Source organism: Typopeltis vanoorti, chromosome 11, assembly GCF_054136105.1.
Source record: "Typopeltis vanoorti isolate ZY-2024b chromosome 11, IOZ_Tvanoo_1.0, whole genome shotgun sequence".
Classification (NCBI taxonomy): Eukaryota; Metazoa; Arthropoda; class Arachnida; order Uropygi; family Thelyphonidae; genus Typopeltis; species Typopeltis vanoorti.
Window position 1 is genome coordinate 84248097 of NC_143559.1, and position 19981 is coordinate 84268077.

At 36.2% G+C, this 19981-nt stretch overlaps 1 protein-coding gene across 2 annotated transcripts in view; it reads left to right on the top strand.

Annotated features, from left to right (window-relative positions):
* Positions 1 to 19981, top strand: part of mahj (LisH and WD40 domain-containing protein mahjong) — a 490280-nt gene that overhangs the window by 269441 nt on the left and 200858 nt on the right. For both annotated transcript variants that reach the window (XM_090400879.1, XM_090400880.1), the window contains exons 22-23: positions 9481 to 9620; positions 16141 to 16222. In XM_090400879.1, the coding sequence (XP_090257005.1) occupies positions 9481 to 9620; positions 16141 to 16222 (222 nt within the window). The remainder of the gene's footprint in view (positions 1 to 9480; positions 9621 to 16140; positions 16223 to 19981) is intronic.

Genomic DNA, 19981 nt, shown 5'->3' on the forward strand with positions numbered 1-19981 from the left:
GCAAACCAGATAGAAAAACGCACGCACTAATTTAAGGCCGGTTTACTTCGATCTTAATTCAAAACAACTTAACACAATCCCATTTTCCTTTAGTGCTGTGTTTTCAAACTGTGGTATGCAGACCATTGGCATGCTTCAGAGCTTTGAATGCGACTTTCAACCTCTAAGTAAGCTCATCTAAGTATAACAACAGATGAGCAGGCTTCAAAAGGCGTTATAAGTTTTTCTAATTCTTTACTCATCATTCCAATTTTATTATTTTCCGAGAGAACATTTAAAAAAAAAAATAACAAACTGCATCATTCACCTCTTCAAAATCCAGAAATGCACCCACATGTATACTCATTAGCATTCTTATTCTTAGTTTAATCCTCTCCTTGTCAACTGCAATTACTTGCCATCAAGGACATTTAGGGAATAAGGGCATATGGCACTCTTGTCATTCAGGAATAACAGAAACAGGAGTAAATAAGTGGAACATGATTGAAAAATCTTCAGGAATGATGACTTTTTTAAAGTTTTTCAATATTTTTACTCTGAATTCCTATATATTTTATTATTATATTCTAAGAAAACCTTAGCAAACTACTGAAATGTTATCTCCCAAAATACAGTTAGGTATATACACTGTAGCAGTGTTTTTAACCTATTTTGACCTTGACCCAGAATAAGAAATACATTTTACATTGCGACGCAGCAAACATACACTCAACTGAAACAAAAATTTCACAAAACTATAAGTACCCTTATTACATATAACAAAGTAAAAAGAAAAATGTAGTAAAATATCAAATATGATTTTATTAACATTTAAATACAGCATTGAAAAATAAACTCAAAATCAACAGAAATTAGGAAATATTTTATTTAATGCAAGGGATAGTTTGATTTTTATACTCATGTTTCAAATCTAAGTGTCTTAAAACTAGAAATCTGTGGACCCATTCTGATATTTTCTACACTATTTCATTAAAAAATGCTGGTTTTGACCCACTAAATTAATTTCACGATCCACCAATGTTTCAAGACGAAAAAAATCTATAGTATTCTCAGCATAATCTACTTCTTCTCAACTACACTTTGCACTTGTCATGGAGGATATTCAACAGCTGTTTGGATTCTTTGAAATTTTAAAGGAAGCAGCTCAAACTATGAGGCCAGTATATTATGTCTGTAAATTGTGTGTGTTATTCTGATCAGATGGTATGTTTTGCAGATGAAAAATCATTTTATAGGAAGGAAAACCAGGCTAACTCCATATATACTCAGAAGTTTTAGGCTATAAAATCCTCTTGTCCCTGGATAATATCACTTCCTCTGATCGTCAAATGCAACAGCTTTATTAACAGTTTAGGTGTTACAGCAAACTAACGGCTTCAGTAATTAGCACTGGTTATATTTAGTTGTAACAAAATGAAATTATTAATTTCACTTTGATAAAATTGTTAATCTATTCCTTGGAAGGAATGCACCAAAATATATATATATATATATTTTTTTTTTTTTTTGAGAGGGATAAATTATTTAATTTATCAGTGAATCTTGCAATTTGCAGAATAATACTTTTTTTTTTTTTTTTTTTCAGTAATTGTGTGAATTAGCCTGATGCTTTGTAGAATTATTCCTTAGGTTATAATGTAGATTTAGTGTACTGCTTCATTTCGTGACTTGAGTTACAACAAATAAATTATAATCAGGGTGAAAAAAAGAAAGAAAGAATGAGAAAACAGTCAGTCATTCAAAAATGAACACATATATACTATAAATCATAAACGTGAAAATATGCACATATACAAAAGTTAACTACAGGAAACTAATATGGAAAATAATTTATTGCAATAAACAGAACCCTTTTGTTTCGTACTACCTTGCCAGTGTTCTCAAAGCAGTGAGTTCATGAAATTCACTATGGATATTCATCAGTTTTATCTTTTTCCCCTTCTTCACATCGCAGTATCAGCATTTTGCAAACTGCAGTGCACTACATTAATAATGATCGATCCAGATGGTTTGTTCACTGGCAACAGTATACTGACATAGATACTTCATTGCATGGAATCATTACCTTCCTAATTAAAGACACCTATTACTACTACTAACTATTGTTATTAATAATAGGTGTATTATTAGTAATAGGAGAAGTAATAATTAATGTTATTCCTTCTCAACCTAATGATTGGTGGGATAGCAATGCTACTTGACTAGGGAATAATTATAGAACATTATGGTTTCCTATTGTCTTTCTCGTCTGATAATTGTTTCTTGTCTGTAGATATGTGTTCATCAAACTGATTTTCCTGTTTCCCAGAGAATGTTTATCAATTTTATCTTTTTTCCCTTCACGTCGGAATATCAGCATTTTTCAAACTGTGCTGTATATTAATAATGATCAATCCGGATGGTTTGTTCACTAGCAACAGTATCGACATAGATACTTCATCGCATGGAATCCTTACCTTCCTAATTAAAGGTGCCTATTACTACTACTAACTATTATTATTAATAGGTGTATTATTATTAGTAGTAGGAGTAGTAATGATTAATGTTATTCCCCTCTGATTAATGTCATCCTCCTCTCTCCTCAACCTAATGATTGGTGGGATAGCAATACTACTTTACTAGGAAAGAATTATAGAACGTTATGGTTTCTTGTTGTCTTTCTTGTCTTTTAATTGCTTCGTGTCTGTAAATATGTGTATTCATCAGACTGATTTTCCTGTTTCCCAGAGGAAAAGCTCTACCATCTTCATATTAGGCCTGCTAACTCACCTTCAGTTGAAGAGGACTGAAAAATTTGGTGTGTTGTAGAACCCAGGTCTAACTAAAGGGCTTCATTTATACCGATTGAACTATAAAGGCTTCATTATTATTATTACTAGTAGTAAATGTGATGTCAGTACAGTAATTATTATGGGATGAATTTTACTCAGATTTAGTATGTGAAACTTTTACAAGAAATTGTTGAACTGTTCTAGTTTTCAGTTCAACTGTATTCAGGGCTACAAAGAAACAACGTGTCAAAATTATGTACAGGTATCCCTTGCTTAACGCAGATTTGATTATCACGGCAAAATTAATTGTGGCAATCCTTTGATATATACGGCAAGAATTTTGATTAACACGACTTTAAATTTGCCATGCAAAATCATGCTCATGCCACGAGGCTACTAGCCTCGTGGTCATCCAAATTCTCTTAATGATCTGTGTGAGAATGTGAAAGTTTTATTTTTCCCACCAATTAACCTATGGACATGGGAGTCATTGCAACTTTCAAAGCATATTTTCTTAAAAAGACATTCTCAAAGGCAGTTGAAACAACAACGGGTGAAAATCATGAAAATCGTACCACGAGGCTGGGAAAATCCTGAGAAAATCTCGCCACGAGGCTGAGTGCCAGCCAGTTACTTCGCTGCTAGCATTAAGAGTGGGTGCATTACAAGCTCCAGTTGTTCTGTTGTACATATTTACAAATTACGTTCTTCGTAAATTTTACAGCCCATTGATCATGTCAAAGAATAAGAGCAATCCCACAACCGGGTCATTAAGTGAAAAAAAGAAGAGGAAGGTAATTACCTTAGATACAAAACTTGATATAATTAAAAGATTTAAACGTGGTGAAAGTAAAAGTAAGATCGGATGCGAATTTGGTTTTAACGAGTCTACAATATAGACTATTTTATCCAAAGCTGATGAGTATTGCGAGCAAGGTAAAGTGGCATCTACATCTGCAAGTATGCAATGCACATGTAACTGGAGTGCTATAATGATTGAAATGGAAGATCTGTTGATTATTTGGCTGGAAGACTGCAATCAAAAGAGAATTCCAATTAGTGCCTATAATATCACGATCAAAGCTCTAAGCCTGTTTTCAAGACTTAAAGAGACTAAATATAAAGAGGACAATTCAAAATTCGCAGCTAGCAAAGGCTGGCTTGAAAATTTTAAATCTAGAGCTGGACTAAAGAATGTGAAAATAATAGGTGATGCTGCATCCACATTTCCTGCTGAGCTGCAAAAAATTATCGAAGAAAATGATTACGATTACTGCCAAATTTTCAATGTAGATGAAACTGGACTCTATTGGAAAAAAATGTCATCTAGAACTTTTATATCAAAAAAAGAAGTGCAGCCTGGCTATAAAGTATCAAAAGATCGCTTAACTGTTATGCTTGGAGGCAATGCTAATGGAGATTTTAAATTGAAGCCGCTGCTTGTCTATCGAACTCAGAACCCAAGGGCTTTAAAGGGATGTAACAAGAACTCTTTACTTGTAATTTGGCAGGCGAATCAGAAGGTTTGGGTTAACCAAAGTCTATTCGAAGATTGGTTTGTCTTATTTTTGTCCGGTAATTGAAACTTATTGCAAGAGAAATAAACTTAGCTCTCAAAGCTCTTTTGCTTTTAGACAACGCACCTGGTCATCCAAATTCTGTGTGAGAATGTGAAATTTTATTTTCCCCACCAAATACGACATCATTGCTACAACCCATGGACATGGGTGTCATTGCAACTTTCAAAGCCTATTTTCTTAAAAAAGACATTCACAAAGGCAGTAGAAACAACAACGTGAGAAATGCGATTACGCTTAACGAATTTTGGAAAAAATTTAAAATTAAACACGCAATTGAGAACATTCGTGACTTGTGGAAGCAAGTGTCTTCTAGTTGCATGAAAGCTGTTTGGAAAAACCTTCTGCCAGAATGCGCTAATGACTTAGGTTGTTTTCAAAATCCTGTGAGCAACATGGTCAAAGAAATTGTTGCAATTGGTGAAGACCTCGATTTTGATGGTGTTGATGCAGAAGATGTTAAAGAATTATTGGATTCATATTCAAAAGATTTTAGTGACAATGATCTTCTTGAAATTGAATAACGCACATATGAAGACAACGAACAAATGGAATGTGAAGATGAGGTTCCAAAGGAAATAAGTCAAAGAACTGGATGGAATATTTCGCAGTTTAGAATCGCTTAAGCAGCAAGTAATGGATATGGATCCAGAATGCTTCTTTGCCCGAGGTTTTGAGAGTCATTTTGCTTGTTGTTGTAGAATTTATGCCGATAAAAAAACTAAAACTGTTCAAATGACTCTTTATAACTTCTTTTGATTAAAAAAAAATTGCTATAACTAATGTAGGTACAAGTATTTGTTAAACATTTACTTTGCATTCATTTTTTATCTTTCCTAAAAGAGTACCATATAAAACGAACTATTAGTACAGTAATCGATAAGGGAGGAATTGTACTTTTTACCATTGATTATTAGATTTGATATACGCGATGACATCGAGGGATTAATTAACCTCATTAATCGAGGGATACCTGTATTACAATAACACTCTGACTTAGAGGAATTCACAGTTGTCTATACAAGAAACTGTCTGCACAGTTCAGTTTTAGTTCTGATTGGATTACTTTTATTATAATGTTTTTGTAAAGAAGTTTCGAAATGACGTTAATAATTTCAATCTCGCTGGATGAAATTTAATAAAATTTTACAGTTAAGATACATATTAAAGTTTTAATTTCAGTCTGACTAGTGTTGTTGTGACAAAATTAGATATAACGAAATTTGTTGTCTAGAGATTAAATCGCTATCTACAGAGTGAAGCAGTATGTACAGTTACATAAAATGTTCTAAAATGCAACAAAATAATTATTACATTCCAACGACCATTTACATATGTTGTCTGTATCTTGAGTAACGTTAGGTATTGTTATCGATACTTAACGTTACTTAGGTATTGATATCTAAGTAATGTTAGATATCTGTACTAACAATAGTATAGATATATATCTATATATATATACAGAGTGGTTCAAAATTCAACGTACAAACTTTGAGGGAAGGTAGAGAACATCAAAATCAACCATGTTCAAATAGGAAAGCATGACCGGAAATGCCACCGGAAGGTGCTAACAGGGAAAATAGATACACAAAGATACAGAAATAACACAAGGCAGTAAGCAGTGTAAAAAATCTTTATTAGGCATAACTGAACAGCTCAATAGTTGTTGGATACATAATATGGTAAACGAGGTGCATGTCTGCCATCTCAGCCTTCGTAAAATGCCATATGTTCTTCATACGATGCCAAAAGCTTGAATGAAGAAGCCCCAATTGTTCACCTGGAGCGCTGCCGTCACCATGTGAGCAATTGGTGACAGCGCCACCTATCACTTTCGGGTGGCATTTCCAGTCATGCATTCCTATGTGAATATAGTTGATTTTGATGTTCTCTACCTCCCTCAAAGTTTGTACGTGGAATTTTGAACCACCCTGTGTGTGTGTGTGTAATGAATAGACTATTCTATAATCTATTCATAGACTATATATGAATATATATGAATAGACTGAATTATGAAGGGGAAAGCCATTGGCTAAAAAAAGCATCTCTGGATGTGGTTCAGTTCTGTGGGGGAAGATTAGTGTGGTCAGAGAAAATGGTTCCAGTTTGATTTGCTAAGGTTTTCATGACAGCTGTAGAGGGTGCCAGTTTGGATTGTAGGATCCTGAATTTCATACTTAGATTGGGTTTGCATTTTTGCTACTGCACCTATGTGCATGTGCTTAGTTGTACAGTAGTCCTCCCTTATCTGTGTTGGATGTGTTCCAAGACTTCCAGTAGATGCCCGAAACCACAGATAGTACCGAACCCTATATATACTATGTTTTTTTTCCTATATATACATACCTATAATAAAGTTTAATTTATAAATTAGGCATAGTAAGAAATTAACAATGATAACTAATAATAAAATAGAACAATTATAACTGTAATGAAAGTTATGTGAATGGAATCTCGGCATCCTCAGCATATGATTTTTTTTTCTTTTCTTATGAAGTCAAGAATTTTCACCTTTTGCCTTCAGTAATGGTGCTTTGGGGCCATTATTAAGTAAAATAAGGGTTACTTGAACACAAGCTCTGTGATACTGTGACAGTCGATCTGATAATCGAGATGGCTACTAAGTGACTAACAGGTAGGGTATACGGTACAGCATGGATACATTGGACAAAGGGATGATTAACATCCTGGGCCGGACAGTGAGAGATTTCATCATGCTACTCTAAAACTTTTAAAAAAAACTTTTAAAACTAATTTAAAATTTATGAATTGTTTATTTCTGGAATTTTCCATTTAATATTTTCAGACCACGGTTAACCACGAGTAATTGAAACCGTAGAAAGCAAACACGCAGATAAGGGACTACTGTATTTCTTTGTGCCCGTGAAGATGCCTTGATAACTAAAGCAAAACATTGACTGAATTGTATAATTATCATGTCCAGATATGTGTTTTCTTTACCATCAACATAGTTATCCAATGGTCAAAATGTCAATGTTTTTCTATATGATTTGTTTATGATTATTGCAAGTTTAATTTTTTTTAATAATTTGAAAGATAAGTTGTCCGGGCAAAAAAAGGAGGCCTACCTAACATGGCTTAGGGTCCGGTCACCTGAGATGCATTTCCGGTACACCGAGGCACGAAAAGCTACTACTGGGGCAGTAAAGACAGCAAAGCAGAAAGCTTGGGAATCCTTTGGAGAAAGATTACACTCATCCTATGCAAATGCAAACAAAGTATTCTGGTAGACCATCCGCCGCCTTCGAAGGAGGAAATATGCACAGCAAGGGCAGTTAAGGCCTATGATGGTGCACTTTTAACATCCAAGAAGGATAACCTCCACAGATGGAGGGAATACTTTGAGAGTCTTCTTAATCCAGGTGGCCCAGCAGTTGTGGACATCAAAGAGGTGCAGATCAGGGCAATAACTAGTCATACAGCAGAAGAGATCCATTTAGCAATAAAATAGCTAAAATCGGACAAGGCTGCTGGTGATGATGAAATTTGGCCCGAAATGCTAAAAGCCTTAAATCGAGACGGCATTCTTTGGATGACTCGAGTGTGTCAGGCTGCTTGGATATCTGGGCGAGCACCAAAGCAATGGCAGACAGACATAATAATACCAGTCTTAAAGAAGGGAAACCAGGGAGAGAAAGAGAGAGAGATTGCAGCAACTTTCATGGCATCTCTCTGCTCAGCCTGCCTGGGAAAGTATATGCTAGGTGCTTGGAAAGAAGGTGCAGGAGCATAGTTGATTCAAAGTTACAGTAAGAACAATGTGGCTTTTGTCCCGGTAGAAGCATAACTGACCAAATCTTCGCTTTAAGGCAAGTCTTCGAGAAATCTTGGGAATATGCCAAGAATGTCTACACATGCTTTGTGGACTTGGAGAAGGCATATGACCGGGTTCCTCGGGATAAGCTTTGGCAAGTAGTACAGGAGTATGGAGTGGATGGCCAACTATTAGCTGCCATCAAGTCCCTATATGAATGCCCGAAGTTTTGTGTCAAGGTAAACAGCACAAAGTCTGAACGTTTCACTGTCTACGTTGGCCTCCGCCAAGAACACACCCCTCCTTTTCATAATATTTATGGACTGGATTGATAGGCACAGCCAAGGCAGTAAGTGTGTCAGAATTGGAAGATGTAGCATTGGACGTCTGCTTTTTGCAGATGACCTCCAGTTTGTAGCTGTTTGTGCAGAAGATGGAATGAAGATCAGTGTGGCCAAAACTGAAACATTTGTGGTCTCAAGGCAACCATCCCAGTGCACTCTACATGTGAGTGGAGTCCCACTGAGGCAGGTGGAGAAGTTTAAATACCTTGGGTCCATATTCATGAGTGATGGAAAGTCGGATGTAGAGCTAGATACTTGGATTGGCTCAGCAAGCTCAATATTTAGGGAGTTTGGCTGTTTGGTAGTATTGAAGCGGGAGTTAAGCCAAAAGGCAAAGCTGGCTGTCTTCAATACAGTCTATGTCCCCATCCTCACCTGTGGTCATGAGAGTTGGGTAAATGACCGGAAGAATGTAGACACGAATCCAAGCAGCTGAAATGAGGCTCCTTCGAGGGGTTGCTGGGCTGACAAGACTCAACAGAGTCAGAAGCTCTGCAATTCGGGAAACCCTCAATACTCAGCTGTTGCTTCTCCATGTTGAAAGATCACAGTTACGTTGGTACAGACACCTGTTCAGAATGCCATAAAAAAGGCTTCCCCCAGCAGGCCCTCTTTTTTTCCTAGCCAGAGGGTGGGAGGCCACGTGGAAGGCCAAGGACTCGCTGGATAGATTATATCCAAAACCTTGGGTGGACACGTTTGGAAGTCTCACCAGAACACCTGAGCTTGGTGGCGGAGGATCGTGACCATTGACAGTTCCTCTTGCAGCTGTTGCCCCCACAACCCAATTAGGAAAGGTGGGCCTTGAAGATATATGTATGTATAAAAAAAGCAGTTTTAAATATTGCATTTTAAGATTTGATATTGAAAAAACAAAATATAGTAAAAAAACATAAAAAACTTTTGATATGTTTTTGTTTTACAATTAGACACTAAGAATAACATTAATTTTAGTGATTATGTCTGTATATTCCAAATTAACTTGTCCTAAACAGATGTTTATTTTTTTTTAGTTCTTATGAGGGAACCTGTACTTCAAGATAAGCGTCAAGAACATGTAAAGTTTTGTCGACATTGTATTGAATTAATAGAGAGGGTGACTGGAGCACCAGTGACTACAGGCATAGAATCATCAATATATAAAATTAACAAGGTAATCATCACAAGGTGCAACATATTTCCAGAATTTCTCCACTTTAGCAGCTATAAGATGTAGAAACTCTTGAAATAAATTGCATGAGTTTGAATTTTAGGAAGTTAAGATATCTTTATTACATCTTTGTATTATAACAGAATTTTTGGATTTTTAATCATGACAATTTAATTGTAGTATTAATTGCAACTAATATAAAAATATAAAAACTCTAACAACTATTCTGATATTTCTTTTGACTAAATAATTGACCCCCCCCCCCCTCTCCAACATAAAAAAAACAAAACTATTGACTCAAATCAACATGAAAATTGTTTTGCATTCATTTGCTGTTTGATACTGACTCAGTTTGCTACTTCAACAGCTGAAACTACTTGACTCTGCTGTTTCCCAGTGATTAACAGTGATGTTTACCTTGACAAAACATAAGAAAATGGAATTTATACACCTACTAAGAGATAATTACTTGTGGTAGCATGTGATAGAGAGGACTCGGAGTGCAAGATCCTGGTGTTTAGGCTTATACGTTGATTCTCCATAATCATGTTGTTTAAGGAAATTGACAATGTAGACTAGAAATAACTAAAAGTATTTAATCATTACTTCCTGTATTTTGCTGAAGTTAAATTGGCATCTTCAGGGATTAATACACTGGTATTAAACATGTACCAGGTACCCTGCAGCTGCAACCATTCATACTATGGACAAATAGGCAGAAACAATCAACATTTGTGTATCGGAGTCCAGGATTAGATCCATTTCCACCACTACGGCCATTCAGGATTAGCAGACCAGAATGGCCGTAGCAGAATTACCTCATGCAGGCACACTTCAGTAACAAAATTGGAACACGAGAAATAAGTTCTATAATTATGCCACTAATTGGCTTTGGTTGGATGTTCTTGGCTGTTGGACTGACTATCTGCCCAATGAGGGTTTCCCATATGAGAGACAGTTTGATACAACAATATTTGTTTAGGTTGAGATAGTTGGTTAGAGCTTCAGCAGATTTGAGAAAAAGCCTCTCGAATTTAAATTTGCTTCGGTGGAGTAAGGTGACCTTTTTTTTACCAATGGATCTTGTGCCAGGTATCCAGGGCATGGTCTGCTAATCCTGCATAGCCGTAGTGGTGGAAATGGATCTAATCCTGGGTCTCTGATACACAGATGTTGACTGTTTCTGCCTATTTATCCATAGTATGAATGGTTGCAGCTGCAGGGTACCTGTACACTCTGGGTAAATCCAGAAGCGGTAGCTGGTCTCTGGGTCAGCAGTTAAGAGTTGTTAACTTTTTGTGCTCTTTATAAGTGGTCACAAGATTGTGCTCTCTTAAGATCTTCTGCACCTTTTCTGAGACATGACAAATATAGGGGATGGTGATGGATTTACTGTAATCTATGTTTGGAAAGTGATTAGGGAATTGTGGGCATGTGGTGTTAAAATTCTTTTTATTTGGTGGTGTAGCCATTGGCCAAAAAGTGTTTTTTATGTGGATAAGTTTTGTGTTGAGTGCAATGTTATCTGAGCAAATTAATTTTACCCAGTAGACTAAAGTTTTTATAGTTCCGAAATGTTGGGAGTTGGATGATATGACTGTTGCTGGATGTATTTACTCGTGTGTGTTGGTTTTATGTAAGCTGTGAAGGTCAAAGATCTATTTGTTGTCTTGTAATTAGGGTGTCTAGAAGAGCAAATTGTTGTTACTTTCTATTTCTGTTGTGAATTAGATCCTTGGGTGTTCATCAAATGGGATAAGAACATGTGTAAGGTGTCCCGGCCATGCACCCAAATTGCGAACACATTGTCCACATAGCATAGCAAAATAGTGGGTTTAAAGGAGGGGGGGGGGGGAGTAGGACATTCTTTTCAAATAGCTTCATGAAATGTTAGTTGAGGGGAGAAAGAGGGGGGGGGGGGCATGGTTGTACCCTCTATTTGTTTCTAGGATTTTCCTTACCAAACAAAGTAGCCTGAGTTCATAGTGAAATAAAACAGGGCTGAGATATCAGGAGGAAATTCTGCTTCAATAAGAGCATCTTAAGTGGGATATTTGTGAATAAGGAGGAGACATCGAAACTGACCATTAGGTGATTGTTGTAGAGTGTGACGTATACTGGACTTAAAATGACCTGAGCTATTGATATGTGACGAGGTTTTGCCATTAGTATGAGAAAGCACTCTGGCTAAATATTTAGCTTGATGTAGTTTAAAATGACAGTAGCATTGCCCTCGTCCACTTTCAGGATTATTATTATTATTTTGTTATTTCTGAGATGTAGAAGGACATTATATTCTCTTTTGAGCAGGTTGCTTGCAGGAGGTTTCACCTGGATAGCATGTTGGCCTCACTGGCAGGAAGGTTGTAGATTCCAAGCTCGATCTGGATCATGAAATCTTTAGTTGGTATGTGTCTGGGCTTGATGCTAAAGTTTTGACCTTGACTGAGTGCATTGATGGCATCTTCTTCAAGGACAGTGGTGGATAAGTTAAGAGTGTTATTTTTGGGTGGTCTTGGAAGCATTGGTAAATTTTTTGTTAGGTTTTCAAACCCTTTGATGTGCCGACTTTTTACTTTTGCAAATTTTTTGGCAGCCGATGTGTTCAAGATGTCTAAGAGGATCATCCAAAGGTTGACAATCAGCGTAGTGGAGAGCTCCTCTTGTAGCATACATATAGTTTCATTGGTGTTGGCAAGCACTGAGCACATCATGCCAATTTGCTCCCGTAGTAGGGCAAAGTTAGCGAGCTTGTAAATGTGGAGTGCCTTGTTTGAATGCAACCAGTGTTTAAACTTTACATGATTGGGAATGACTTTATCCCTACACCTACACTAATCAAAGCCATTTGGTGGTGTAATTATTGGACGTTAGGTCATCCTGTATCTCTCCTATTACATCTTTGTTGCTGAAGTGTGCTTGTATGTATGTATTTAATATGAGTGCATTAATCCCTGAAGATGCCAATTTAACTTCAGCGAAATATAGGAAGTAATAATTAAATATTTTTAGTTATTTCTAGTCTATGTTGTCAATTTCTTTAAACAACACTATGATTTGGGGTATGAGAGTGTATAGGATCTGGTCTAGGATCAAAAGATATATCCTTAACCAAGGTGGCCACATTGCCTTCGAATGGGGGAAGTGATCGCACAGTTTTGACGAGAGGTTGCAAAACACATCAAATTTTCTTTTAAAAAGGGATATATATGTAACAGCAAGGCAGGCAATTATGACAAACTTAGGAGAAGCTTGAAGCTGTGTCATGTCATAAAAACCTGCAAGAGAAGGATGTTAGCAGTGCATTGGAGGTAATCAAGAGATATCTGAAAGAAGTAATCAAATTGTATACCCAAGATCAGAAGGGTTAAACAGGTAGTATCATTAAGCAAGAGCTACAAATAAAATAAAGTGTTGTGGAGGATATATATATATAAGGAGAAAGGCGGCCAGCAAGTTTACAAGAGTCAGGCAAGAAAGGTGACCAACCTGGTAAGAAAGGCAAAATCAGATTATGAGAAGAAGCTACCCAAGTATGCCAAAGGAAATCCCAAAGTGTTTTTTCATTTCAGTGCTGATGGTAATGAGATGACAGAAGCAGACAAAATAGTTGAGTTACTTAGTGAGTGATCACATTGCAGGAGTATATATCATCCAAGCGAGGTTACTGCTGAGACAGGGAGTGATGTGAGAACAGAGATGGATGAACTCAAGGTTCTTAGGATCTTGCACAATCTCAGTGTAATTGTGGCCATGGGATTGGATGGAATATCAGCTTGCATTTTATGAGCATCAGCAAGGGAACTGGCAATTCCTCTGAGTAAGCTGTTTAATTTATGTCTGAGCTCTGGAAGAGTCCCAAGGGAGCAGGAAGAGGGTAGAGTAATTACCTTTCATAAAGGAGGCTAAGACTGCACTACTAAATTATAGACCAATCAGTATCTTAGGAGTATAGTAAAAGCTGGACAGCTTTGTGAAGGATTGGTCATGCCTTAGTAATTTAATATCTTTTTTATAACAGAGTGACAGCTGAGTTGGATAAAGGGAATGGCTACACAATGATACTGCTGAATTTTTCAAAGACATTTCACCACATGGAACTCTGTTATGCAAATTAAAACAAATTGGGATGGATATGAAACTGGTTATATAGATACAAGGGTGGCTGATGGGCAGATATCAACAAGTGGTATATATGGAGGAGCAAAATCCAGGAGAAAGCAGGTGAGTAAGGTGTTCCAGAAGGCTCTGTGCTAGCGGCCACTGCTGTTTAATTTTTGTGTGTGTGTGTGTGTGTGTGTGAGATTTAAGAAATTATTTAAAGGAAAATATTCAGTTTGCCGCTGCTGATGATGATGATGCAAAATTGGATAGGATAATAGTTAAGGCAATGTGGAGAGCTTGCTTGATGATTTGTGTGGGCAGTCAGTATGAACATAAATAAAGCTTGTCAGTTTAATGCGGAACAATTTAAAGTTATGCATTTTGGGTTAAATAGATTACAAGCTGTGTACCACATTGATGGGACTGTATTCCAGGAAATAGATGAGACTAGGAATTTTGGGGCTGGTAGCAGATAGAAAGTTAAACTTTCTACCTGCTGGTTGTCAAGGTAGCTCATAGGATTACTTGGCTATTGAAGAACACACAAGCAGAGACAAGGAAGTTGTTATTCCTATTTATAAGACCTTGATACGTCCACATCTGGATTACTGTGCTCGGATCTGGTCACCTGGGTTTCTTGAGGATCAGGAAGTGGTGGAGAGGATCCAGATAAGTAAGTGACCAAGATGGTGAATGGTATGTTGAATATTCCCTGTGAGGATACCTAGGCTGTTCAATAAGTAATAAGACTATATTTATACAGAAAACAGATTACCCTTAATCGTCATCATTTACATGGTCTTTTTCGAAGTAACTACCGTGAGACGCGATGCATTTGTCCCAATGTTGCGTCCACTTCTTAAACACATGCGAAAGTCCGTTTTTTGAGAGTTCTTTCAAAACCACCTCCGCAGCTTTTACACATGCTTTGCTGCTTTTGAAATGGCGGCCTCTTAGTGGTTTCTTGAGCTGAGGAAACAGCCAGAAATCGCATGGTGCGAGATCAGGACTGTATGGAGGGTGTGGTAGGATATCTATGTTGTTCTTCTGCAAAACGTCCACTACACAACCAGCAATATGTGGCCTTGCATTATCGTGGTGCAGTAAGAAGCCATTCTTCAGCAATGGACGCTTCCTTTTGACGTGCTTGATGATAATCGCTGCTGTGTTGATCATTGTGTCTGTGATGGACGTTGAAGGTCTTTCCTCACGTTCAAGATCTTCCACATTTTGCCTTCCTTCCTTAAAAGTTTTATGCCAGTGAAAAACACTTGTTCTTGACGTTGCTTCATCGTGGAAAGCTTTGCATATCATGTTAAAAGTGTCCGATGCCGATTTTTGCAAACGCACACAAAATTTAATCGCATAACGCTGTTTCAAGGACTCTTATATTTCGAAGATTGGTCGCGTTTCGTAGGCGTGCTGAAACAAGCTTGCGTGACACTCTGGCACATCAGCCCGTATACGCCATCTATCAACTTCTTTTGTTAATACAGACAGCAACATTTCTTTACTCCACAGAAATTAATATTGTGATGAATGGTTTCGCCACAGTAAAATTAGTCTTATTACTTATTGAACAGTCCACGTAGATTGAGTTTGTGGATTGCAAAAGTTGGTTGATAAGTGAAAAGGGGTAATATGATAGAAACATTTAAGTTAAAAAGGATTTTATAGGATTGATGCAGGGGAAATGTTTCAGCACTTCTCCAGAGGGGTGTGGGGACAACAGGTCATCCGTGTTGAAGTTGAGTAAGAGTGTGGTTAGTAAGGATGTGAGGACTAGATTTTTTGCTTGCAGAGTAGTGAATGAATGGAATTGGTTGCCAGAGTAAGTTAAGAGTGCTTTGTCTGTTAATAGTTTCAAGGCCAGATATGATAGAGACTGTGTTAACTATCAATACAGTATCTATCAATATTATTGCATAGGCACCTCCATGGTATGGAAGTGCCTATGCAATAATAATATAAATAAGTTATGTTATATAGAATCGGAGGAATAGGGTATATTGAAAATATAAACATAACGGATGGAACACATTCATAGAATGAAAACAGAAAGATTACCAAAATAAGCCTTAAAGTACAAGCCATTAGGACAAAGAAAACCAGGGTGTCCTCTTAAACGATTCAACGATGACTTCTAAGGCTGGAACAGGCCATGCTAGGCCTAAATCCTTGATACGCAGAATTGGAACTCAAAATTTGACCTTATTCTCTAATATAGTGTTTTCCAAAATCAGATATGCATACACAAAAGGATTTCAAGGGATACTAGACAAATATGTTTATAAACATATTTTTATATCATAATTCACAACATATATCATAATTCTATGAATTGTATTTACATTTTTTTTTATTATTTATTATTACTATTTTAGTATTGATGCTTAAGTATATATTGATATTTCTGTAGGCAGAAGTAGTTGCCCAGACAAAAATAGTTTACAATGAAAAAGAGCTGTTACAACTCATTCATCACCATTTATTAAATAAAGGTAGGTAACCATGCATTTTCTAATTTCTTAAATTTAATAAAATTACTAATTTAGTGTTTAAATCTTTATATCAAGATTAATATCAAAAGCATATGTACAGATATGCATAACCAAAAGCTAAAACTCAGTACACTGTGGCAAACAAGGCTAAAGTAAGTAATCTAAACTATGCCACTATTGATCCTTTGCTCACAGTGCCATCTACTGCCCACTAATTTTATTTTTTGTCTATAATTTACACTTGTCAGGCTGAGATTGTCCCTGCTCAAGGAGAAAAAATAGAATCAATAATATCTTCATTACATTGATATAAATTTTTTTTCCATGAGAGAGAGATCAGACTCATCTAGATTAATTAGTTTATCATACTCTTATTTGTAGTTCACTGTATGCAGCAGTCTGGGAGTGTTTTTTTTTTTTTTGTATATCTAGTAGTTTGCATTTAATGATAAGGTTGAATTTTGTGTATATGCTCTGATGACAACTTTAATATAAAAGTTGAAATCTTAAGTTAGTAATTTTTATTGTAATTAAAATTATTTTACTTTGGATAGTAATTGTTTCACCAATCTGTTATAATAATGTGATACATGTTTATAAGGTTGAAGTGAAAATACAAAAATAGCTGATATAAAAATTATCTTGAAAATATGGAAAGCTCTACTGCCAGCTCACTAATTTCAATTTATTTTAATAAACTGAGATTTTAATGAGACCTTGGTTTTTCTTACATTGTAGGACATCGTATCATTTTTCTCACTTCTTTGCACATTATTTTTTCAAATCTATGCACGTTATTGCACATTTTTTTCTTTGTACATTATTTTTCTCAAATCTTTCTATGTTATTGGTGAATTCTATGTATGTTGTTTTTGTGAGTTGCCAGTTTACTTGGTGTATTTCTTTAGTGGCATGAAATACTAGTCCTGAAAATTTTAAAACAATACAGCTTAAAAGTTGCCTTTAGACCACTAAAAAATATCCATGAAGCTAATGTCAGTGAAAAAACCTAGTCCACCTCTTAAATGACTGGGAGTGTACTAAGACTTCTGTATTTATGACATTTGTTACATTTGGACAGACAGATTGATCTAGAGTAATCCATCAAAAAAACATGTCGAAAATGTGGAGTAAAAATGGACTTATAAATCAGGACTTGCATATCACACCACCAAAGAAAAATACCACAATAAATTGTTAACTCACAAAAATGCCATATGTAGAATTCAACATTTATATGCATAGATTTAAAGGATTGAGCAAAATAATACATCCTACCCAATGTAATAAAAACCAAGATCCATCTTAAATTAACTACGGGCAGCATATATAAAACATCTCATTACAGTATTCAACATCTTGTTAAAGCTTAATTTTGAATAATGAGTTGTTAATTGAGAAATCTTTTTGTAAATACTTTTTTCTTTTAGTTTTTTAATCTGAAGTACACAACAGTGTTGTAAGAAATAGCAATTAAAGTAATTTCTTGCTCAAAAGTTGTATGTGGTCCTCTCTACACACAAAAGCATGGATTATATCAAGCCATGGGGTATATCAAACCTTAACCTGTTAATTTGCTCTTATTTTATAATACTCTTACAGCTGAGTTGAATAAAGAAAATGGATATGTTGCATAAACTGGAGATTATGTGATTGGAATATAAGCTATTATATAAGCTATTGGCTTGATTAAGTGAGTGGCTGATAGACAGGTGAATTAAGGTGATAAATGGTGTTGTCCAGTGATCAGTCCTTGAACCATTGTTGTTCAGCTTATACATCCATGATATTGAAAAGAACTCGGCATATCTTCAATTGTTTGTTGATGATATGCAAAGATAGGCAATCAGAGATGCTACTGATATACAGCATGTAGATAGTGATTTGAATAGGCTTGAAGTGTGGACAAATGATAAGGCTATCAATTCAATTCAATGTTATTAAGTGTAAATTTATACACTTTGGTATGATGAGATATTCAGTGGCATATTACATTGGTGGGAGCATGCTTGGAGTAACTGAAGAAGTTAGAAATCTTGGAGTTATGTGAATAGGAAATTGAAGTTCAAGATTCACGTGGCAAAATTTCAAATACAACAGAGGATAACTGCCACGGTAAAACAAATTTTGCCTCTTTACAGCCTTGATATGACCCCACCTCGACTGCTGTGCATAAATTTGGTCTCCTAGGTTTGGAGAGGATAAAGAAGCTGTGGAAAAGCTGCAAAGAAGAGTTATAAAGGTGATACCAGGATTATGGAATGTAGATTATCAGGATAGATCAAGGGTGTGTATGGACTGGAGACACTGGTAGACAGAAGACAGAGGGGTGATAAAGACCTATAAACTTCTGAGAGGACTTTATAGATATTGATTGATGAAAATTTTCATTATATTGAAGCTGATTAGAGTACCAGTGGGTTACCTGTGGAAGTTAAGTTTGAGTGTGGTTAAGAAAGAGTGAGAGCTAGATTTTTCTCTCATAGAACTGTGAGTGAGCAGAACAATTTGCCTATTGAAGTAGTGAGTGCATATAATTTGTATCAGTTTAAGAGAAGATATGACAACAGGTGTGGATGATGAAATGCCTTCCTTGATGAGTCCTTGACTCCCTGGAAGTCTTATGATGAAGATAATATCATCTATAAGAAGGTGGTCTGAAAAGTTCTTGATCTTGATGGCACTATCGGCACGATTTTAAGTTGGTACATCTGTCATAGGCATCCATGTGAAATTGCAAGTCATTCTATTGTTGTATACAGCTGTCTGAAACAAAAGTGTTGTCTGCATCCCTTGAAATGGATAAAATTGAGTATCGTGCAGTTATAAAATTCTTTGTATAAGAAGGTTTGATGACAAAAGAAATTCAGTTGAAGTTCATAAAAGTTTATGGGCACCCTTCTTCATTTTTGACAATTAAGGAATGGGCTGCCGTGTTTAAACGTGGCCATATCAGCCTTGAAGATGATCCACGTGAAGGACGTCCAAAAAGTGTAACCACCAGAAATTCTTGATCAAGTGCATTATATGGTATTAGATGACCGGTGAGTAAAAGTGCGTGAAATTGCTGAGACTATAGGCATTTCAAAAGAAGTGTAGGGTTTTGCATGAAGAATTGCAAATGAAAAAGCTTTGCACAAGATGGGTGCCGCGCTTGCTCACAGAAGATCAAAAATGCATTTGCATGAAAATCTCTGAACAGTGCTTGGAGTATTTTAACAAGAATAAAACTGATTTTCTGTATCAGTTTATTACTATGGATGAGACTTGGATTCACCATTACACACCAGAATCCAAACAGCATCCGGTTGTTCAGCACCAAAGAAGACAAATTCGGTTCCATCAGCAGGAAATGCCATGGCATTGGTGTTTTGGGATGCTAAAGACATTTTGTTTATTAATTATCTTGAAAAGGGTAAAACAATAACCCGGAAATATTTTTCCGATCTTTAACTGGAATAGACAAAAAAAATTTGTGAGAAAAGACCTGGTTTGCAGAAGAAAAAAAAATCATCTTTCATCAGGACAATGCACCTGCCCACAAAGGTGTTTTGGCAATGGGAAAATTTAAGGGATCTGCACTATGAATTGTTGGAACATCCACCCTATTCTTCAGATTTGGCTCCCTCTGACTTCTATCTCTTCCCAAAACTAAAACTTTTCCTCACTGGTCAGTGTTTTTCTTCGAATCAAGAGGTGATTGCAGCTGTAGAGGGGTATTTTGCAGATCTTACTGAGAACCACTACAGGGACGGGATA